The sequence below is a fragment of the Phlebotomus papatasi genome, chromosome 1 (assembly GCF_024763615.1).
Source record: "Phlebotomus papatasi isolate M1 chromosome 1, Ppap_2.1, whole genome shotgun sequence".
Classification (NCBI taxonomy): domain Eukaryota; kingdom Metazoa; phylum Arthropoda; class Insecta; order Diptera; family Psychodidae; genus Phlebotomus; species Phlebotomus papatasi.
In genome coordinates, this window is record NC_077222.1 from 81,177,293 (window position 1) to 81,202,147 (window position 24,855).

Below are 24,855 nucleotides of genomic sequence, written 5' to 3' on the forward strand. Positions count from 1 at the left end.
TTGTTTTTTGAAAGATTTTCTCTTCTCAATTTCTCTGGTCACATGATTTTTTCTCTTTTGTACAAAATCCAAGTTAGAGTGCGCATTTGCAAAAGATGACAAACGACAAATTGGAAAAAAATGTGAAAATATTGTTAATTCAGTGGAAAAATTAATTAAAATTAAAATGTAATGATTTATACAAGAAAGTAAAAGTTAGCTCTTGGTCTTCTTGTACCACTTTTCCCTGCTGCTTTTGTATTATTTAATATAAAATTGTCTCTTTCACCTCAAATGGTTAGACTTCACTGTATATCGATAAAATTTCCCCAATAAAACATTATAAATTCATGACGTAAAAATTGCAATTTCTTGCAAATTGATTACATTCTATAGTTTATTTCTTTTCATATAGCAGTGCTCTATTGTATTGGTGGAATCTCATTTGTTCTCTATCACTATTGGTGTCTCCAGTTGGGAATTAAAAATCATTTACAGCCCAAAAATGGTGCAATGGGGAAATGCAATATATTTCAATTTCACGCCATGAATCGCTCCAATGGCGTTTTTGTATACTATCACTATTTTATTTTACTCTATAAAAGGGTCTTTCAACACTTTAGCTCTGGGTCTTTTGTTGCAATTAAGAAAAATAGAATTTGTTATTGGTTTTCTTAGGGGTGTTTTGTTATTGCATTATTTTGATTTTGCTTTAATGAATGGGTGGAGCAGAATATTGAAACCATTTAGGGTAGAGGATTCATTTAATGCCGCTCTTCTTAATAAATTGCTATTTCTCTTTAATTAATACGATCAAATACTATAATCAAGTATTTTAACTTCTCAATGATAAAGTGTTAATAAAATATTGAAAAATCATATAAATTTATTTAGGAGTGGCACCAAATGAACAATGGCATTAAACAATTCCTCTAACCTTAAATCATTTGATTTTTTCAATATTACAACATTTCAGAATTGCAATACAAAATGCCGATTTTATTTTTTTAATTTTGCAATTGTCAAATGCCGTGATATTGAATATATTTCAGTTTTTCAAGGTGATATTTAATGGAACATGACATTTAGTCGTAATACTAACATATTTGGCATTGAAAATAAGCTCCACCCAAAATTACTATAGACCACGCCCTATTTAGTGCATCAGTTAGTACCCCGCAACGCAAGTTCGCGGTTTGTGCAGTACACCTCATTCGCGAACCTGTTGGTATATGCCTTATGGGAATTTTACATTGGTTGGTCGGGGATTTCAGTGCCGCAATAGGCAAGACCGTCGGGTCTTGGGCGGATGAGATTTCTGACTCGACTCTCAAAGTTGTGATTTTGAGTTCCGCCCGGTGCAAGCAATCGAGTGTCAGTAAAAGACATTTTCACTGTGATAAAACGTAATACAATGCATCGCCTATGCCAAAAAAAAAAACTCTCAAAGTTCGTAAACTATATTCAGGGATCGCGACGTAGTTGAGTGGTGAAATTAGTGTTAGGAAGGTGGGGAATAAAGATTCTGAATTACGAGTTTTTCAACGAGTTTCAATGTTCTTTCAATAGAATACTAAAAAATATAGAATAAAATTCAAATTTATAAACAAATTAAGCATATACAGTAGACTCTCTCTCAAATAGGGCATTTGGGGCGAAATGTCATCCGGTTTATCGATAGATTTGGGCGCCAAAGCCTTTGTAAGTTCCACAAAAAGCGCTCAATTATAAAGAATCACGATAAAATAGGAAGAACTACATCGAATTTGAGCAAATTAGCTTCATAATTAAACGTGAAAATTGTCAACAAAATTCTCCCGTTTGAAAAAGAGCCGATTGAGCGAGAGTCTACTGTAAACCTGGTTAAAATGTTTAGAAAAGGTCGTGGAAATGTGGTGAATAATACTGAGGCGTCAAGAAATTGGTGGCTACCAATCTAACTAAAAAGAGCTTCTCATGGTGACCACTACGTTTTGAATAATTTAAGAGGCCGCCACCGTCACGCCTCTAGAACCCCGATCTCCTTCGTTGCTGAGTAGAGTAGTACCTCTATAAATATGAGGTCTCGGGTTCGACGAAACTCGGCAGCTATAGATTTTTCAGAAACCGTATCGAATTATTCCAGTGAATAAATAAAAAGTAATGCCAATGCATTGACAATGAATCGCCTAAAACCAGAGAGGCTGGTACAGAAACGAGTTTGAATTAAGAGATCTGTCGATACAAATACACGTTCACTGTAACTGATCCAAGCAGAGCTTGTCTGCCGTAATATAGAAATGGCACTGCGTGTGTACCTTAGGTACATGAAAGCTGAGATACAGAGCGGTAGAACCGCCTTGCGGGTTAAGATGGAGTGGAAGAATGGGGAGTGCATAATTAGCTTAATTAAATAAATGGTTTGGATTCAGCGTAACCGTTAATGTTTTCAGCTGACTCATAGACAAATCAAATTTTAATCTTATGTTGCCATCACCGAAAATTCAATAATAAATATTTTCCTGAAATATTTTTCGTAAAAAAAATAATTTTGGGAGGCGTGGCCTATTTTTCATTTATTTACCAAATTTAATATGTGCGAGTGTTCAGCTCTAGAGATCCATTTTCACTATTAAATATTCAAAATATAATTCTTAGCCTTTTCAAAGATTTAGAGAGCCGTCCTTTATTAGTTCAAAAGGCGTGGCCTAAAATTATTCATGGGCGGAGCATATAGAATGATTTATATAAAAAATGCACCAGTAAAATTATGTCAATGTCTTGTTCAATGTCTAGAAGTAGTAGGGATGTTTTTCCAAGACAAACCACTATTATTATTGGATTACAAATGATCTAATGCACTATATGAAAGACCCTTTATTTGTTCTTGCAATGATTTAAAGTGGCAATAAAATGGATGCAAAACAGGGGAGTAATGTATATGAGTAGGAAAAAATACAGTGCAATTGGGGAAAGAGACTAACCTGAGAAACACCAACGTCCTGTTGCACGTGCCACGACAATCAAACCAATGATGATGAGGATAACGAGCACTCCAACGACTATTCCAATTATTGGTCCGACACCCAGTCCAGCGGCTGCAAAAATATGATGTAATATTCAATTATTTGCTCTTGGAAGCATTTTCAACCCTATCTAAAATCTCTGTGTGGTCGTTAATTCAATTTCCCATGGGATTCGGGCTAAATTTCCCTTGATTTTCATGCGGAAACACATTTGATACAATTCAATTTTCTCGCCTATAGATTTACACGTTTTGCTTTATAGCTATATTTATATATTAGATAGGGTCCCAATGAGGTAAAAAAACAGCTTCCTTTCTCTATGTGATTCATCCGAAGCTATAGAGAGGTCTTTTATGGGTGTACTCCACCGGTTTGTGGAATTATAAGAGTAACCTTATAGTCACATTTTGACCTAAAAAGTCAACAATCAACCATTCAATAATCCATCTTTCAGCTGCATACACCGGATTCGACCTCATAGTGTTCTCTCACGATCACGTTCTTGAAAGTTTTATAGTTTGGAAGTGAATGTTTAGGAAATTGGTGAATGAGTAACAAAAAATAATAATGGCAAACTTACCAGGAGCTGCCTCTGAGGAACTAATTCGCACTTGGTAATCCTGAGTGCCGAATTCATTACTAGCCCTCAGGAGGTAGTCTTTTGTTGTATCCTCGAGTGTGAGTCCAGCAATGCTGAGAGCCACATTGAATTCTCCACGTCCGAGATCTTGAGGTTCATAAGCTTCGTATCGTCCATTCCTTGTGCCTTGCTGAATTTGCATTCCAGACACATGCCATTCACTCAGGGGCCGAGGATTGGCTCTTATGGTTACATTAATGAGTCCTGTACTGCCCAGGATAAGTCCGTAGAGTTTGACAAGGGGAAGGGGCTGTGGTCGGTCTGCAAGAGACAAAGAGGTTACTATCACACGAATATACCCATATTTAACATTTCCAATTTGCTTTTTTTTATTATGTATAACGTATATTTAGTATTGGAGGTTGGTTAGTTTCCCATTCACTCTCATGGTGAGATAGTCAGCACAAAATTTCACTTTGTTGTTTGATTTCACTTCATCTGATAAAATTTCCTAAGCTTGGAGAATTATACATGTTGGTCTATACGCATTATATAATTTAAAACTCCAAAGCTGCTATTTATCACTTCTATTCGGTGTTGGAAGATGTAGAAAGAGGTTTTAATAGTGAAGAACCGTGGAAAACATAAAAAAAGAAGATATTTAGTATCTGAATACGATGAAATTGAAACCTCTTTCTGGGGATTTATTTCTCAACAGAGACAATCCGATATATTGAATGAAATGCCATTGAGTAAAAGTAAAGTACCACTGCTATGCTCTGTATTTTAACGGACAATTTGAGATCTTCTCAATCTTCAATGTTTATTTAGAATAAATGTGTATTTAGGGAGAGTTTTATCGTTTGGATTTTAACGTTTCAAGTGTTCTTTGTTTAGAATATATACTCATTTTCTATTTATTTATTTATTTTTTGCGATAATTGAGTCTCTGAGTGAATTGATCGTTTGTGGAAATGTAGCTTGTGAGGTTGAAAAATAATTAAGTCTTAGTTCATATGGAAATTGTTGTGATAGCTTATCTTATCAATTAACCAAATAGTGCTTGAAATATATTGAATACATGAGGATTGGCAATGAATGTCTGGTTTTTTTCTTAACCGAAAAAAATTAACAAGCCTCTTAGATATAGGCTGCAGATTTCGGGTTTAACCCTAATCTTTAACATTGTTTTCAGACTGGGGGCTTAGCCCATATTTTCGATGGTTTCTAATTTCTATATAAGAAGCCTTTCCTAAAGCTGTTTAGACTAGAGGTTTAACCCAGTTTCCGAAGGTGTCAAAAACCCAAATAGCAACAAATTTTATTGGTTTTTCAGAATCGAATAGATCATTTCCTCTTAATAATCGAATCCTAAGTTAAACTTTTCCAAAAAATCTTGACTGATAAGAAATTAGAGCAGTTAGGGTAAGTGTATCAAATTCCGGCCAGCTTGCAAATCCGGCCACCTTTTTTGTTCTTCGAATTTCCATGATTTTTTAGTTTTTACATACCCTAGAGATTATGCAATGCAAAAGAATAACAAAAAATGTAGCTTCGATAAACGAGATGACGTGAAAAAGACATTGAAATAATTCCCTAAGGGCAAAGAACTATGAGAATGAAGGTGGCCGAAATAGGGCACCAAAGCTATGTCTACATTTTTATTCATTTTAAAATGTATTAAGAATGATTTTAGAGTAAATAAGGACGATAAACGGTTTACAAGGTTCCAAGCAACACTCCTTAAGAAGAAGGAATAAAAAAAATCAATTTTTATTAAAAATATTACATTTCAAATTTGAGACTTTGGCGCTTGCATGCAACTATGCCGAAATTTGGCACATTTACCCTAAGCCATATGGCTATGCCTTAGGTCTGATGCCCGTATAAGGGTTATCACCCTTAATGCAATCTTAAATCAAGATTTTCCCTTGTTAATAATCGCTTGTTAATAAATTAATGCAGTTATGCTTTATGGATAAACCTCAGGACAGAAGAGCGTTTAATTCTTTAATTTTTAAGCAACTATTGCAATGCAGTGAATAATAACTAATAGCTTTATATAAGAATTGTGGGGGCTATTTATTTTATCACTATATATTTATTTTTTTTAGAATTGACTTAGCTAATCTTCTTTGAAGACAAAATCATTTTTTAAAGACCTATTTTTTAAATTGTATAATGAGGTTTATGATATTTAATGTTCACAGTAAAAACTACGCATTTGTATTAACTTCTTAAAGATGAGTGAGTAATTAACTTGTAAACAATTAATTTTTTTTTTTTAAGATTAATAGGAAAAATACAATCGATAACTATCCTATGAAAATTTTCAAGATATATGATGGACAATTATTTTAATTCTTTTCCATTTAATGCTGCGTTATTAAGGTATTGGCGTTATTAATTAAGGTACACCTCCAATCTGTCTTAGAAAATTTGTTTTGCATTCCAGAAATGATCGAAATAAAATTAAAGTGAAATGCAGGAAATTGAATTTGAGTATGACGTAGGAATGAAGAAAACATAACTTAAAACGGTCTTCAGTTTATTTTTAACCATAAAGTTTAACTTTTCTAATTTTTTAACGGTTAAGAATAGGTTTGAAATACTGCATATTTTTTTCAAAGTCACTGTAATTGCTTGTTTAGTATTCGGAATAAAATAGAGAGGAATATTTGTTTCTCATTGATTAATTCAGTAACATAACAGGAAATGGACGGAAACATTAAACCTTTCTTAATTTTCACAATTTTATTCTCTACGACGGACGTTTCGAGGATGGATGTCCTCTTCATCAGGTATCGAATAAGTCAGGTAAAATCACATACACCGCACTTGGACTTGGATCACAACTTTTGCCTGAATGTTTACCATTCGGTTGACTGTCGCAGAACATACAGTAGACTCTCTCTCAATCGGGAATATGGGGCGAAATGTCATCCGGTTTAGCGATAGAATTGAGCATCAAAACCTTTGTAAATTCCACAAAAAGCGCTCAATTATAAAGAATCACAATAAAATAGGAAGAACTACAGCGAATTTGAGCGATTGAGCTTCATAATTAAACGTGAAAATTATCAACAAAATTTGTCGCCCGATTGAAAAAGAGCCGATTGAGTGAGAGTCTACTGTACGTTAGACACGATATTAGATCCTCGAAACGTCGCGTCGTGGAGAATAAAATTGTGAAAATCAAGAGAAGTTCTATGTTTCCGTCCATTTCTTGTTACATTACACCGGACCGAAAGTCTTCTATCAATATTTTTAAGTCCCTTTGAGCTTATCAATTTTATTTTTCTGAAGTCTTATCTCCATTTCGTATATGATATATTTTTATTAGATTACAAGCGATTTGAACTCAAGTAGAAATTTCTTGAAAATATTAAATATTATTTCTTTTGCAATGCATTTTATTCTCCGTTCGTAATTAACTATGACATATTAATACAATTTCTGCAATTCTAAAACCTTTGTCGAAGCGGCATCACTTTTGAAGAATTCGTCAAAAATATGCTCTGCAAAACGGTTTAGGTTTTAGCTTTAAAAAATAAATTTTTAGAACGAATAAATTAAGTTTAGAGTCGAAAGAAAGCCTATTTTGGCATTTTAAGAACTTGAACAATGACAATGACCTATAGGCACTCTTTCAGTGAAATATTTGGGATACGAAATTTGAAAACTTTTCTTTATTGGAAATGGTATATTAAAGAAAAACGTCATGCGTTCTCAACTGAATAAGTGTTCTTTCGACCCTATTTGTTTATTTCCAAAATTCGTGTGAACGTTCTACACCTAGGCCTAGACCTATACTTCTATACACATTGAAAGAAATTTTCATCAAAATGGAGCGTTTTGATGTAAATTGTAAATCATTTGAATTTACTCGTAAATCACAATGCATGCAATGGTGCATGCATTGTGATGAAAATTTCTCATAATCATAGAGGTCATAAAACATGTCAATTGTTGGACATGTTTTCAAATCCTCGAAAACATTATTTTCGTTTTTTTGTGAAGTACGTTAAAAATGAAGACCGTGATAAGTATTTTATATCAGTTTAAGTGATAGTCCTCTTGAGGCCTTAAGTTGATAGCTATTATAGTTTGACTTCTTGGTCTGTTAACAGACTGACAGATAGACAAAGAACTGCTTGATGTAATTTTCTCAAAATTGAACAAGCAAAATTATGTCAAAAATCTATATATAGATTTTTATTTCTATTGGTTGCGAATACCGCTGTCTTTGTATACCGGTTTCTCTAAAGGCTTCTACACACTACGTGCAATTTTTCAAAATGAAAAAATTATTTTTTAGAGAAAGTTTTCCCTATCCCTATCATTGTGGGCAGAAACGCCAATGTTTATTTAAAAATGCACTTTTTGATGAAAATTGCTTCTAGTGTAATAGCCTCTACACATTAGGAGCTATTTTTGTCAAAAATTGCTTTTTTGAAGGAAATTTTATGCAGTGCTGTAGGTGGAAACGTCAAAATTCTGTCAAAAATGCAATTTTTGACAAAAATTGGCTCTCAATGTGTAGAGACCTTTATTTCATAAGAAAACAGTTTTAGTTAATTCTAGTAGTTACCCCATAATCCAGATATCATTTGTTAGTTTTATCTTTTGGGATAGAACATCAAAACCTGTTACTATAGGTGGGGGGTGTAAGTTATATATAGGTCAGAAAATATTACTTACATCTTACTAGAAGCTGTATCCTAGAATCAAGGTAACCTTGTGGGTAGGAAAAGTGATTGGCACGGCAGATGAGATTGCGTCGATCATCATCGACGCGAATGAAGCGTTGAATTCCTTGAACAACGGTGTACAAGGTAGCATTGTTTCGGTCGTGTGTTTCCACAACCTCAGGCATAGTTAGCCCATCAAATAGGGGCTCATCGTCAAGATACCATGTAATATTGGCCGGTGGTCGTCCATCATGTGAAATGCATTTAGCTTGGAATTCTGTGTCTACTTCGAAGGCACCATTGCGTCCTTGGGACAGAATTTCCAATTGTGGACGTTGCGGTTCGAGTGCAACTACGAGATCAGCTGTGCCTCTAATTTCGTCTCCTTCAACGCCTAAGAAGCATCTCACGGGTCCGTGATTTGATGGTTTAACTCGTTCAATCGTCACGCCACACTGACCCGCTTGGAGGCCCTCACCATTGTAGGTGAAGCCAGGTGGTTGTTTCCAATTTGGGGCCAAGTTGAGCACCCTCTCGCCAACGATCTCAATACGACAGTACTGAATTTGTCGTCCGGCACGACACAGAATTGATGCAGGTTCACCCACGCGTGCAATTACTTGCTGTGGTGTCACGTCCACTTGTTGTCCAAGCGTCAGAGAACCTAAAAAGAGACGGAGAAAGAGAGAGAGAATAGAAAAAAAATGTTATTAGGGCCACTGAACAGGTGCATCAGTACGTTTCATCTTCCGCTCAAGGGTTTCCCTTCATATTGCATTTTCTACTATGTCTGTCGACAATGGGACAATTTCGACACGACACCCACTCAAGTGTAAACACCCGGTGGAGTGCTTGCATGGATGGGATCAAATCACATTCAATACGCTTCACTATCAATCTGTTGCGTCTTCAGGGTATATTGTTATTACTTTGGGGCGATAGAAGTCACTATAGAGATTGGTTTAAGTTTCAAAGTGATTGGAAACCCGCTAACATAATTTTAGAGAAATAATATTTTGGGTATAAATATTCAATTTTTCTGCTCTCTTCTTCCATAAATTATGCCAAATGCAAGTCAGTATTTCAGGTACGTTCGATGCATTGAGAAAGTGATTGTGTTAGGCCAATTTAGTGTATACTGATGATGTTGCAATTTTGCTTCAATGTTAAGTTATTGCTACGATGGTGGATTTCACGAGGAAGTTGGTGCATATTTTGGGCTATATTGGCAAATTTGTGTCAGAATCTCATTTACAAACTTTACAACATTTTTTGTGTTCAATAAATATTGCTAAAAATATTTATTTCGAGGAATTCAGCTTCAGCAGAGACAGAGCATATTTTTACTGCTCGAACTTCACAGAATATATAAACTTCACAGGGAGTGCCGAATATATTATAATTCGGTTTTGAGTTAATTTTCGATTTTAAGAAATCTGAAGTTTCGAGTTTTTTTTAACGTCACGCTGTTTTGCCCGTACGTCCGACCGTTACCACGCTTAGAGCCTAAATCCTAGTCCCCGGCGAGTGGGCTTCAAAGTTGAAGCCAATTTCTTACTTTCACATACAAATTCGTATGGGGATTTTTCTGCACTCATGATCGTTATGCTAAAATTTAAAAAGTGAGAAGTTTTTCCATATTATAAGATACCTTTCTGTATGGAGGGATAAATATACTAAATTTTTCTTCAAATAATTTTTTTCCTTGGAGCACTGTGAGCTGCCTCCGAGATCAATTTAGGAATTGGCTTCAAATAGCTCCATATAAAAAGGCTAACTTGCCAGGCGCTTGCCTAAATCAGAGGTGAGCAAGAACCGTTTGAAACCGAACAAACATTAATTGAAAATTGTACGTTAATGGACAAAACGCTATCTGGATAAACTTCTTTGGCGTCTATTCGGTTTCAAATGGTTCTTGCTCATCCTTGGCCTAAACGGTTACAGATAGATACTTGGGCTCTTAGGGGAAACCCACTCATAAGTTGACACTGGGACCATTTCGTTCTTATAAGAAAATACCGTTGAATCATTCCTAATAAGGGTTTTTTCAAGGTCAAAGGTTTAAAAGGCTCTAGAGAGCGAATTTCTGAACCGAATGGTATCATATTTGGGCTCGTTGAAAAGGTCTTGGAATTCCTAACAAATTTGAGCTAATTCCAATTAAATTAATGCTCAAGTATTGTAGGCAATGTTTTGAATGATTTATAAATCAGTTCAAATTGGTTGTGATACGGTAATGAACTAGTTATAAACCAATGAGTATTTTTTGTCTAAAAATCAGTAGGGGAAAGTGCTCTCCCTTCGAACGTTCATGCCTTCGAATAACGTGACTTTCTTTTGGTTTTCGTAAGAAATTTACACTAAATTATCACGGAATTATCAACGATTTATGATAAGCCAACTAATATTTGATAAAAATGTGTAAGTCTCTTAGGAAAAGTAAAAGAAAGTTCACATTATTCGAAAGCATAAACGTTCAAAGGGAGAGTACTTTCCCCTACTATTATTTTTAAAACTATTTTGGTGGATCTTGTGAATGATTTATAAATCGGCTCAAATCGGTTGAGAACCGGTAAACCGTAAATGATGCGAAAGTACTTTTGAAGTATGACATCTAAAGGCTTTGACAGACCTGAGGATTAGTCGAGAGACGGCTTAGCGTAATTATATTCGAAATAATGGTTAGACTTCATTTATATCATTTTCCACTAAGTCGTTTCTTGGCTTAAGTCGTAAGTGTGTCTAGGGCATAAGTCACGAGTTTGAGCAATTCACAGTCTTGGACGCTTTGCCGTTTGCAACCCCTTATCAGTAGATGATTTTTTTAAAACGGGCTTGGTTAAAGGGTAGAGAGTGAGTTCTGTGATGATCCAGGTTTGAATCTCTCGTCATCAAAGTTTCCTAGTTTTAAAGATGTTGCATTTTTGTATAAAAAGAATAATCTCTAGAATATGGAATATTATTGCAGCATTAATATTATTGTATTGATACTTCTGAAATATAAATAAATAATGAGGTCTCTGAATTGACATTCTGTGAAAAATTGAACAATATTTCACAATTTTTTTCTATGAAACTCGAAGGGTGAGTGGAAAGCTTGTATGAATTAATACCATCTCATAATTTATATGAAAATAAAAGAGATAAAATAATATTTTTAGGGCATGAACCCAGAGGGGTAAAATTATAATGCATTTGTGAAATGAGTTTTGGCTTCAACGGAGGATTACTATTGTTAATATAGTAGAAGGGAGAAAATATAGTGTCAAAAAGTTATTCCACTATATCTCAAAAGTCACACGAATAATTCTTTTTCATAATATGGCTTCATGAGTCTTCATTAAATTCACATCAAAGAAAATTCTGCATAATTCTGGGTTTTCTTGCATGTTATTCAAGAAAATAAGTAAGAGAATATTTGTCACTTCACACGTGTCACATTGAGAAAAGAAAAGCCAAATAATGAATGTTCGTGGTGTTGAAAGAAACATGGTATTGTGAAATGATTTCTTTTTCAGCGGAACTATTTCAATTTCGAGGAAAAGAAAACATTAAAAAAAACGCGTCTCTTTTTGAGATTAACATGATAATTTCCTTGCTTTCCTAGGTAAATCTTTTAAAAATTAATCAGCGAATATTTAATACAAAATGAGTATTTTTTCTTTAGCTTATTATTATGATCGATTTTCTTCACGTGAATAATTTTGTTATTCACGCAAAAAAGTGATTCTTCAAACTATGTATAAATGTATGTTGTCAACCTTGTCAACCCTTTTAGACGTTCCATGTGAATTGACCAGTAAAACTGTTGAACTTCTTCATAGAGTGCAAGTTAAACCAAATGGAAATTGTTAAAGATTTCTTGCAACACAAATTGCAAGTTGGATTGCAATTTCTGAAGAAAATTCTACCTTTATGTCGCTTTAATCAATGGATATTGTTTTTCAAATTGTGTGATAATGCATGTGTTTTCCTTTTTGCTACATAAAGTATGTCCAACTTCAACATGTATAAGTAGTGAATGGTAAAGATAGAATTTATGTCGAGGGCAGATGAAGTTTAATGAACTCTCCTGTGAGCATATTTCAAGGTGTAGATACAAGTTTGTGTTACATTGTAAATTTTGATGATTATTTAGTGGTGAGACCATTAATGTTTGTTGTTCCTTAGTGTGAATTTCAATAGAGGTGGGTGGTGTGTCTATTTAGATAATGTTAGGGTGTTAAATACAGCAAAAATAACCCTTATATATGAAATTTTTGCTATGCACGCAGAAAATTTTCCAGAGAGGGTGAAAATGGCACGGAAACATGAAAATGTACTTGGTAGATTTTCATTTCCCAACATAATTAATATACATTTCGTGTTTGGGAAATTTAAAAGCTCGTCCAAAAAAAAAACATTGAGACACTTCAACTTTGTTGGGGATGAAAAAGTATATTATGGAATTACCTCAATTAAGAGGTTTAGAACAGAGTGAGTGAGATAGAGAGAAAAAAGTGCATAAATTATTGAGCATGGGGTGTTTTTTTTTAAGTGTAGGAATATGGAGTAATTAATGCAATGGGAATGAAGAAAAAAACAACACTGTAAAACTCTTTAGCAATTTTACGTAATTAAAAGATCTTCATTGATGTGAAGTGGTCTGCTTTTGGGCTTTTTCGGGTCACAAAAATGATTCACAAGAAGTCACTTCAATGGCAAAAGAGAAGATTATTTGTTTTTAGCGAAAGTTTTTTTTTGAGGCGATTAATTTCGTCATACGGAAGTGGCAAAAATTATTTCTTCATTTGGATCTCAAACTCGCGAGAAATATCAATCTTGCGAGAAGAGGAGGAGACAAGAAAAAGGGTGAAAAAAGAGTGAGAGCCAGACAAATCCAATTGTATTTCATTTCTTTGATGATTAAAATTCATAGTATCACCGGAAGATATCTCGTATATGTGACATTTTTCTCGAGCATGAGACTTTCTGCATCTCATTGTCATGTTTCTTGAATCGGATACCCTTCCTTGTCAATTAAAACAAAATAAAAAAAATTGTAGAAATTGAGAGAAATTCAATAACGAGAATTTTATACAGTTGCATTTTAAAGCGAGCTGTGCTATTATGGAGTCATTAGACTTTAGGTTTATACGGGTTTTAGATTGAAGGTTTAGCTCATCTGGCAAATGTTTCGATATTCAAAAAAAAAAACCAAGGGATATATATGTTTTTTTCTTATCAAGTAGTGGGCCATTTGCCAAATATTTAATCCTAATTCAAAATTCTCTCAAAAATCTTTCATGGTTAAGTCGGTTAAGCCGCCTACGCCGTGCTGGACAGACTTATGACTTAAAGAGGCGGCTTAAAGTAATTACAGTAGACTCTCTCTCAATCGGGAATATGGGGCAAAATGTCATCCAGTTTATCGATTGATTTGGGCGCCAAAGCCTTTGTAAATTCCACAAAAAGCGCTCAATTATAAAGAATAACGATAAAATAGGAAGAACTACAGCGAATTTGAGCGAATTAGCTTAACAATTAAATGTGAAAATTATCAACAAAATTTTTCGCCCGATTGAAAAAGAGCCGATTGAGTGAGAGTCTACTGTAAACCTGGTTAAAATGTTAAGAAAAGGTCGTGGAAATGTGGTGAATAATACTGAGGCGCCAAGAAATTGGTGTCCACCACTCTAACTAAAAAGAGCTTCTCATGGTGACCACTACGTTTTGAATAATTTAAGAGGCAGCTTAACTCGTTATGTGCTGGACACACTTACGGCTTAAGCCGAGAGACGACAATGCGTAATTATAATAAAAATAATGCTTGGATTACGTTCCTATCAGTGTCCCACTAAAGCCGTCCCTAGGATTAAGCCATAAGTTTGTCTAGGAAATTAAGTTTGTTGAAATCCATTTTAACTACACGGCCTAACTTCTCTAATTTCTCATCCGGCTAGACTTGAAAAATTTTGATTTAAGTACAAATATTAAGTACAAATGATCCATCAGATTTTGATAAACCTTAAAATTGCTTGTGAATGGAGCAAACGCGAAGGGGGACCTGGACGGAGCGGTTGCACTATTCACAGATGTCTCTCGTATAGAAGGTTCTTCGGGAGCCGGTTACCACTCTCCTGTGTTTCAGCTCAGTGGTTTAGAGCCTCTTGACCTCTTGGATACACAAATGTGTATCAGGCCGAGGTTGCTGCCAGAGTATTTAGTATATTTTTGGATAGCAAGGCGGCGATTTTTTCCATATCTGGTTGTAACACACGGTCTGCTCTTGTTTCTGAATGCCAGGAATTGTTAGAATCGACCTCACAGATATGAGGCTGGCGTTGGACTTTAGTGGGTACCTGGTACACGGTAGAATAGGCGATGAGGAAGTAGATCGCCTCGCTGTTGTTGGAGCTAGGATTGCTTTCATTAGATCTGAACTAGTATTAGGACTCCTCACAAATGAGGAAGTCTATAATAAGAGAAAATATGTTAAAGGCCCGTTAAACGGACTGGGCCGCGTCAATTAAATGTCGTGTATCCAGACTGTTTATGTCTAATATTGGGAAAAAAACAAACGGATTACGTTGTGGGTTGCAGCCACGAGAGACCCCGGCGAGCTACCGATACTTTAACCGACCAGTGTTTGAGAAATCGTCGGATGTGGCTACCTCTGTCGTGTCTGCATTTCTTTTGTGTCAGCATTTCATGCAAGAGGGGACGTCTGTATTGTAGTTGCTCCGAATGCAGACACAAAACAAATGCAGATACGACAGAGGTAGCCGCAACCGACGAAATATCAACATCTAATGTGATCCAATGTGCAAAGGATGTAATGAGACTGAGGAGGCGGTCATAGACCTTGTATGTGACTGCCTTAGTTTGTGTAATTTGAGGCTGAAGCTATACTTGGTAAAGCGATAGATACAACGGTCACTTTGTTATTGCTTGTTATTTAGGACCATTAAATTGCTTGTGATTTAGGATTTTCGGACATTCCGGACATTCGAGAACTAGACTAAATCTCCTGTCTGAATCCTATATTATTGAGGCACAGCTCGGCTTTGGAGACCTTAACGATTAAAAGTCTCCAAAAAGATCTTTTTTGTTTTACAGGTAGCCTAACAGCGGGAAATCATTGAAACTCATTAGCATGAAGTATTGAGACATTGTGTTTGGTGCAATTTGAGCCGTTTTTTTTTCTTCTTTTTCACCACAATTCTCCAATTTTGTACAATGAGAGATGGAGAGAGAGATTTTAAATGTGTTGTGTATTTTGTAATGTCGTGAGAACAATATAAAGCGACAAGAATTGAATGGAATAAAAATCCATCGAGTGAGAGCAAGAGAGACGCGCGCGCTCACATAATAATGCCAAAAGCATTTTTTTAAAGAGGTCGAGGGGATTTTCTATCGTGTATTTTTCATTCACAAGAGTGACTTAGGTGAGATTCTTAACAATCTCACCTACTATAATCCTAACAAAATTTCATGTCGTCCGATCGCGCTCAAACTTGGCCAAAATGTGTTTCGCCACTTCCTGATCACGAATATATGGGGGGCTAAGTTACGTTCCCGGCCGGCCGGCCGGCCGGCCGTCCGGCCGGCCGTCCGGCCGCTCTTTGGAGCTTAATAGCTCCTAAACTAAAAAAGATATCGACTTGCGGTTTTCGGCAAAGGTTAAATATCGTATGAAAATTGCAACATGGTGCATTAACCCCCCACCCCCCACCCCTCCTTCCGCCATTTTGAAGACCCCCCTTTTTTTGTTTTCTCAATAGCTCCGCCCCTATGGCATCGAGCGGGCTCAAATTTTAGTATGTTATAGCTGGGCCTTAGAGCTTTCCATCAATACCAAACTTAAGGTCCCCCGACCCCCCTGACCCGAGCTATAAGGGTCGAAAAAAAATTTCTTAAAATGGCCATAACTCCGGTTCTAATTGTCAGAATTTAAAAAATGAGGGCTTTTTGGAAATCACTCGTGAAATGCCACTTTCCCTTCTAACATCGCAAGTTCATAAAACCACCGCTAGGGGCGCTATTATTAAAAAGAAATTTTTTAAATCTTATAAGTTAAATAACTCAAAAATTCCTTATGCAATCGGGCTGAAATTTTAGTATGTTGTAGCCGTTGATTATACCTATCAAACAAAAAAAACCTTAAGTCGATCCATAACCCCTGACCCGAGCTATAAGGGGTCAAAGTTCGAACATTGACCGGCCTCTATCTCCGGTTCTAATTAACATAGCGACATAAATTTTACCTTTTTGGTTTCGTCTCAATGAGCACTTTCAGATGGAAGTTCAAAAAGTCACCACAGGTGGCGCTGTGATAGCGTCAAAATTCATCGAAATTCAAAGTCACTTTTCTCAAAAACGGCATTGTGCAAGTTAATGAAATTTTAGTATGTTGTAGTCCAGTCTAGGACGTTTCCAAAATGGTGCGTATGTGCGCTGTGGTTTCAATAGAACCGGAGATATGAGGGGTCAAAGTTCACAATATTCAAAAAATCATATCTCCGGTTCTATGTGACCGATTTTGATGAATGAGGGCTTAAACGAAAGATCTCACCATATGCTACAACTTTCTAGAATATTTGAACTTCGTGGGACCAACACCAGGGGCGCCACAGTCGAAAAACCAATTTCAATATCACATAACCTCAATTATCTCGACTGTCGCTGAACCGATTTTGATGATTACTTCGACATAATTGTAGAGGACATTTGTCTCTACATTTCGTCCATACATCATTTTCCGCTCAGACTACGCTATCACTCCGATTTTGCCGTTTAAGTGTGAAAAAATTGATTTTTCCCATAATAACGCTTTGAAATCACTCAGATGCCAATTTGACTGCCTCTACTCCACAAAGACACTTAAAATATGGTTTTAAATGGAAAGTCCCACAAAAAACAACAATTCTTTGATATAGTTGAAGTTCAACAAATGACTACTTGGGGCACTCTGGATGAAAAAACAAGTTAAGAAACAAAAAACCTCGCTTATCTTGGCTTCTGAGTAATCGATGAGATCATGTTCTATGGGAAAATTATAGAGAACATTCTGGTCTACGTTTCACCCATATATCACTTTTCTGTCAGTTCATCCAAATCCTTGATATTTTGGTTTAAATACAAAATTTGTATAATTTCACGAATTTGATTCAAGATAACTGAATGGCGACTCACAATTTCAGCTCTAAATCGAATTTGCATGCACTCCGAGTTAGCTCACGTTAAGAATCTCACCTACATAAGCCGGTTAGGATTATCTGTCCTTTTTCCTCTGCAACTCTTAAATGTCAATTTGGACGGTAAAAAACAAGCTCTGGAGGAGACTCATCCAGCAATACCTCTTCATGATGAATAAAAATGCTTCATGGATGCATTGTACGATGAAAAGGTTGATATTTATTCATAGGTATTTTCCTCCTGTTTTTGGTTATTTGAGAGCTATATTACATTACGTACATATAATTATATTTTCTCTCCCAAAATAAAGGGGGATCGCGATATTATATTCCCCTTTTTTATTAAAAGCAACTTGACATATACAGGTAGAACATTAGGAGACAATTGGGTGTGGTCGACTTATTTTTTTTTGTAGCACAAACACAAATAAAATTGTATATGCCTCTATTATGTATGATATTATGCGGCAAAAACCAGAAATATCAAATAGACAAGAAAATGTCAATATAGTGATCATCTCACGATCACTTTTTTCTCCTCTTTGGACGCTTTGAAGTGTAAGGCGGGAATTTACGTGCTAAAAAATTGTTCAATATGAACTCGAAAAAGGTCACAAAAATCGAGATAAATGTCCATCATTAACATTCATTCCTGCCACTTACCCAAAATAACGTGAAAAAGAGTAACGTATTGAATTAAAGAGTGAGAAAGGGGGAAAAAACAGTGCAAAATTCTCTTGTTTTGGCCATTGTTAACGGTCTTGTTCCGCCAAAATAAGTTGACTTTTGTGCGGATTGAAATTTGAATATTTTCCACTCTAAGTGTTTTTTTTTCTTCCTGTTGCTCTCAAATTACTCTTTGTTGCAATTCCAATTTATTTGCAAAATAGCAATGTCCAAGAGTGGATACTCTAGAAACCATTAAGATATTGTGACTGCGGGATATTTGGGAATACTCAGAACGTAGCAAACCTTTAAGTGATTGAGCAATAAAAATGTAAATTTTACTGCATTTAAGCATGTAATTGTTCCCAGCGTAAGCTTTTTACAAACAAGATAAATAAGGAGTACTCCTGAAAGATTTTGAGTGCTTTCTACTATACAGAAAAAATACTTGATCTTAGAAAATATTATAGTATTTCAAGATCAATTTATTTTGGTATTAGGGGGTATATTTTTTAGGTATAAGGGGCAAAACAGTTTAACTGATGAGTCCTAAAAAAATTATAGGTAATCAGTCTTGCTTATAAAATGACTGGGGTGGACTCCAGACTGCCCGCGAGAAGCTAGAAGCTACCCCTACTCTAAAAGAAACGGCTTGTAACCTGACCAACTGATCTTGTTAAAAGTTTGTCAAAAAGATGTCATTCCTCAGTTCTACAAAAACTTTTTCTCAGTGACAAATCTTTTATACTGTAAAAATCATGGTTCAAAAGAACAACAGGATCTATATCCTTATTGCACTTTCATTCTTAAAGTCATATTCGGTACTAATACTGACGGCTATTATTAATATTTCCTAAATATTGACAGTTCAATTCAATTGAATTCATTTTAATCATAAATCATAGAACAATCTGACCTCCGTACAATGGAAATACAAAAAAAGTGTAACTTCAAAATGACAGTTGTGTGCAAAACCTCTTTAGAGGTCTTGAGTTCTGATCCAGATGACAGCTGTCAAACTCCCGACAATTCAAAATATTTATACGTCATTTTTCTGTTATTTTAACTTGCGATTATCCGAGTAATAAGAGCGGAGTGGAATTTATAAATTTCACATAGGGTCGAATGAACACCTCTTCGACAGGGAACCCCTATTGACACTTTTTTCAAAATGTTGAAATTTATTTAATGTATCTAATAAAATGTAAGTAATATGGCGTTTTTTCATTAATTTACGTTTTTCGATAAGGATAACTGTTCAAATTTCGTATTCCAAATAGTACAGAGTAGGGTATCAATAGGTCCTGATACGAGTTCTTAAAGCAACAGTAGGTGTTCCTTTCACCCTTGGCAAATAATCTTTTGGTTTTGATTTAGTGCTTAAAGTAGTCAAACGATTTCCTATTTCAAGTTACAACTTTTCTTATATCGTACGTTTCTTCACGAGTTCACGCTTCATAGAAAAAAAACTCGATGAATTATTGTGTAAAAGAGATCAAAATTTTGAATATGTAGTAACAAGATCATTATATTCCTGATACTCAAGAAGAACAGTTCTTAATATAAGGAAACAATATGCTTGACTAGGGTGAAGTGGGGCACCTTTGAATTGGGGCAGCTTTGAAATTGGGTTTTTTCTCCTATTTTTAAATGGAATTGAGCTTTGAATGATGTAATTTAGCGTCTGTAATGTTAGATCAATAGGAGAAAAAAGCTCAATTTCAAAGCTGCCACATTTCAAGAGTACCCCACTTTCCCCTATGTAATTTTCTTTTATCTTGATATTGGATTCTTTTTTTTGCTCAGTGTCTCTTCTTAGTACTGAGAATGTCTCACAGTCAGAAATTTTCAATTGCAATTTATCAACAGCCGTCAGTCATGCGTTATCTTTTGCTTTAGCGCATTTTCAGGTGTGTTAATCCTCTTTAGAGTTATTCTGTCTCTATGTAGAGGTAGAATTTTTCCTAATGACTCTTTGGTCTATTTCTGTGGCTTGAACGTGGAATTTAAAGTTGGTAATTATCTGTTGTATGTCAAGTAAAATGCGTCTGCAATTCGTGCCAGTGAGCACTCTTTTTTTGTTTTTACTCTTTACCATGAAGGGAGAGATAAAAATGCAACTAGACTAGGCATAAATTGCAGTTGAGAGTGAAATAGTTGGATGATTAAAAGAGAAGTTGCTGATCGAGTTCTTTTTTTCCCGCCAATCTTCCTCCTCTCTTGAGGCCATCATTAAGGAGATTGTGATTATTATGCAAGAGAGCGATTAATGTATTCATGTGTTTTGTCGACTTCTATATATGTACAGAGATATCATAATACGACGAGGAAAAATGCAGAAAGAGGGACAGACCGGCTGAATAATGGGATTATGGACGATAGAAAACAGAATATGTGTGTCTCCTCAATTGAAATATTCACTCAAGTGAGAAACTTCTGGCTTTTTTCCATTTCCATATTCAATAGATCTCCCGTTCTTTTCTTTTCGCGTCTGGTTTGACATGAAATTGTCACCGCAAAACCACACAATTGATTTTATTGGTCTTTCTCTCGGGATTATTTTTTTCCTAAAATTTCTTTTTCATGAGCAAAATGTAGGTTTTTGACCAATTTTTTATCCATGGTATAACATCAAGTTGAGCAGAGAAAGACTTGACAATTTTTGCAGTCTTTTTAGTGTTTATTTGATTCCGGAGTAGGGCTTAAATGAGTGGAAGTAAAATGAGCACATGAGAGTCAACACTTGAGATTGATGGATTTTAATCTTAAATGTTTCCACTCAATTTTATAGGGCGATAATTTCGTTAGTTTCTCAAGAGTGTTTAAAAAAGAAGCAACAATTTAAGTAGGGGGAGTGAGCTCTTATCGCCACATTAAGCTCTCTTGGCCCTGACTAAAATAATGTAATAACGAAATGAGTTTTGTGATCTGTAGGAGAATTCTGTAATTTTCATGGCATTGTCACGCGTGAGTTCGAAATGTGACAATGCCAATCAAGCTTTTTTTGTCATATCATATGAGTTCGAAAATGCAATTCATTAACTTTTTTAATGAAATCCCTCCTACTTGTTGATTTTATGAAAACACAGTACGTCTTGGTTGATTTGTTCAATAAAATTCAGTGTAAATTGAATTGCCAGAAATCTCAAATATCTGACTTCTGACAATGCCACGTGAGCTGAAATTGCAATGTCACGGCTACAGAATCGCATTTTCGAAAAAGCTCTCCTATGATTTGAACCCAATTTGTCATATAGCATTGCCAGAGCGTTACAGAATTCCCCCCCCCCCCCCCCCAGATCTAAACACTCTAAAAACGTGTGGTATTTGATGAAGTAATATTGTAATGCAATTAAGATCACTTTAAACCATTCAGACAATGATGCACTAGGAATACTGGTGCTAAAATCTTCATATTTTGGAATTTGCTTCTTGCAAATTGCAATCTTCATTATTGTAAAAAGAAAAAAAAATCTATTAAGTGAGTGAAGGAATACGCTATCAAAGCTATCAAACATACGTCTTAATGGTCTCAGAATTTTAATTCTTTACATCAAATTCTTTTAAATTCCATTTATTTCTACAGTGTAACTGCTGAAGAAAAGAATTTATCATCTAGAATTCAAATCAGGAAGAAGAGTAAACAAAAATATTATCAAAATCGACGCGATGTCAAACTTTGCATAATTTTCCGCGAAGTCAGTAAAGAGCAAGGAAATGTATTTTTTCCTCTGTAGGGTTGTTTTTGCGAATTGATACGAATGGGTAAAATTTAAAAGGGTTAAGAACATCTCTGAACAATTTTTTTCTACATATCAGATGGTTTATAGATTACACTAAAATGAATAACGTAGTTTAGCCCCATCATTTTTGTTATATTTTTGAATCCACTAGAAAAGTTATAGTATTTTGCATCCTTATAAGTATTGCCAGAGTTTAATATTCGGTTTCAAAAGATCAAGTTCGTTCTGGATGATTTTTAATGCTCTCCCTAGACACACTTACGACTTAAGTCGAGAGACGACTTAACGTAATTATAATCAAAATAATGATTAGACTAAATCCCCATCGGTTTCTCACGAACTAAGCCGTTTTTCGGCTTAAGTTGACAGATGGATTAGTCAGAAACTGATGAAAATGTAATCTGATCAATGTTTTGATTATATTTACGTTAAGCCATCTCTCACCTTAAGTCGTAAATGTGTTTAGGGCATAACATTGAAGGTGTTATTTCCCACTTAATAAATCTTTCGATCACTATTTGTACCGAACCCTGCAAAATAGTTTGAGTACCAAAATTTTAACTTTGTGAAAGCTGTCAAAAATCATTTTACGAATATTCATAAAGAAAAACCAAGCGTTTTTTTCTAAAATGAATCGTTAAGTTTAGACCATTAAAAGACAATATAATTAAGATCATATATAACTAATTAATTAAGCTATATGTTTAAGAAAAATATTTATCGAAGTTTTGCTTTGCGTCGTATACAAACTTATGCATCCATTTTGTGTGATACTAGGGTGGACTAACCACTTATCGCCTCTTTTAGGAAGAAGTGAAATTAACTGTATTATAACTTTTGACCTTTCATTATCAGATAACTCAAATTTGACACAAAGTTACTTATATTTATATTGGCTCTAGATTCGTCAAAACAATAGTCCTACAATTCAACGCGGTAGTACCTAAAAAACTCATTTCTATTTACAACGCAAAAATAACTACTTCATCGCCACCTTTTACCACTTTTCGCCAGTTCTGTAACCACTTCTAGTCACCCATTTGGAAAGGTTCAAACTCGATTATTTTGGGCAATATGCAAAGAATACATTCAGCATTCGTTTTTCCGCATGATCATCTTATTATTGCTCAAATTAAATGCCTTTTCTTCACTTTTATTTGAGAAATTGAATTATTAAACTATTGCAGAAAGTAAACAAAGCAGATTTGACAACTGAGAATCTATGAACTGAAGTTAGCGTCGCCTATTGAAAAGGAATGGCGACAGATGGTGAATCAATTTTAGAATATTACCACTTTCCGCCATAGATCATTTTTACATGAAAATAATATAAAATGAAACATTATCTAATTAAATATAAATTGTATGTATTCGCCGAATGTAATTAAATGTTCAATAGACAAATTATTTATTCAAAATCGTAAATTTTGTTTGATAAAATATTAGAATTGGAATATTGGATATATTATATTCGATGCTCAATATTTAAATTCAAAACGAAAAATTAGTGTTTTTCGACTCTATAAGTAACAGCAATAGAGATACAAATAAATTTACGGCTAATTTATTTCGCAAATCATGGAAAAATTGCGATTTAAATACAAGTGCCGAAAAGTGGGGCACTGCTGGCGAGAAGTGGTGATTCCACCCTATAAGAATTTCTAAATTTTGAAGGTTACAAAGGCTAAAAGTGGCAAAAAGTGCTGACTCTCGCTATAGTAGGGGGTTGGGGTTATGTATGAAATTGATTGTTTATGGAGAGATTGCAATGAAAATCTGTTTGGAGACTTATGGTCGGCTAATGCATTTGGCGCCAAAATATTCTTTACCTTCACGCTCGTGACTGTAAAAGAAGATTATTAACGTGGAAAAAGGCTTCCATTTAGTATGCATTTCATGTGGCAATTTGAACTGAAACATAGGAGTGGTCATAAATTTCCTGGGAGACGTCTAAAAACCCTCATTTTCGAAGTGATTGTGTTTTCATGGGCTCTCTTGGAAATCCAGGTGATAGTTTAAGGTAATTTCTAATGTTTGAAGCAACTCAATACACATCATGCTTGTTCTATCCCAAGAAAAAGTGGCAATAAAAGAGAAGATATTGAGAAAAAGGAGCGTGAGTTCAAGAGAGGTATATACAACACAAAGGTAAAGTGCCAAACACCTTACCTATGCCGTGTGTTTCGGTTTTTTTTTTGTGGCTTGTGACAAGAACCTCAAGCCGGAGAAGAGCGGAAAAGACGTGAAAGATGAATGTGTGTATTGGAAGGAGATGGAGGAGTCTCTTCGATCATGATGCTCATTCGTGGCAATATTGTGGTGGAATAGTATTTAAAAAGGCGTCTTTTTAATACTTCCAGTTCAACTCTCAGGTGAAAGCCAAAACAGGTTCGACCAGTTTTCTATTGTCCATTTTGTAAAATATGCTTTTTGTAGTGTTGTGTGTGCTTGCTCGCGTTGGTACACAACACACTCAAAGGAGATGAAGAAGTTGTTCACGAGAAAAGAGTTTAAGGCCGGACTTGGAACTCGCGCGGGAATTTATATTTCTCAATCCCCCAACATTCACTACAAATGTTCCATGGCAAATATGCCCAAGAAAGGCTTTTGTGGTCTTTCAGGGGATCTAAGGCAGCACCCTCCCTCACTATATAAGACCCTCTTTGCGTGATCTTACTCAACCGTTTGGGACGGATACAGGAATATTTTTTTGACTTAATTTTTTCTTGCATTATCTGTGTTTAGTAGCAATTTTGATGATGGGCGTTGGTGCGTTTTTGCTCCGGCTTGGCGTCAATGATTTTTCGCTTGTATAACCACTTAAGCAATTTTTTTTGGGAGAAAAAAAGATTTCTTGCGTTTTCTATTCAATTAGCACTCTTTCGGTGTGCCCAAAAATCTTCATCTATTATTGTGTAGAATTTTGTGAAAAAAAGAACGCAGTAAAATTGTTCAACGAGATTAGGTCAACACAGGGCGTCCCTTATCAAATTATGAAGTGTAACAAAATTTATA

The 24,855-nt window shown here is 35.1% G+C and overlaps 1 protein-coding gene across 8 annotated transcripts in view; it reads right to left on the reverse strand.

Moving 5' to 3' along the window:
* The window catches only part of LOC129810337 (fasciclin-3), a 33,668-nt gene that overhangs the window by 4,735 nt on the left and 4,078 nt on the right, over nucleotides 1-24,855 (reverse strand). For all 8 annotated transcript variants that reach the window (XM_055860738.1, XM_055860737.1, XM_055860739.1 and 5 more), the window contains 3 exons: nucleotides 8,266-8,919; nucleotides 3,565-3,885; nucleotides 2,943-3,056 (listed from right to left, as the gene is read on the reverse strand). In XM_055860738.1, coding sequence (XP_055716713.1) covers nucleotides 2,943-3,056; nucleotides 3,565-3,885; nucleotides 8,266-8,919 — 1,089 coding nt within the window. The remainder of the gene's footprint in view (nucleotides 1-2,942; nucleotides 3,057-3,564; nucleotides 3,886-8,265; nucleotides 8,920-24,855) is intronic.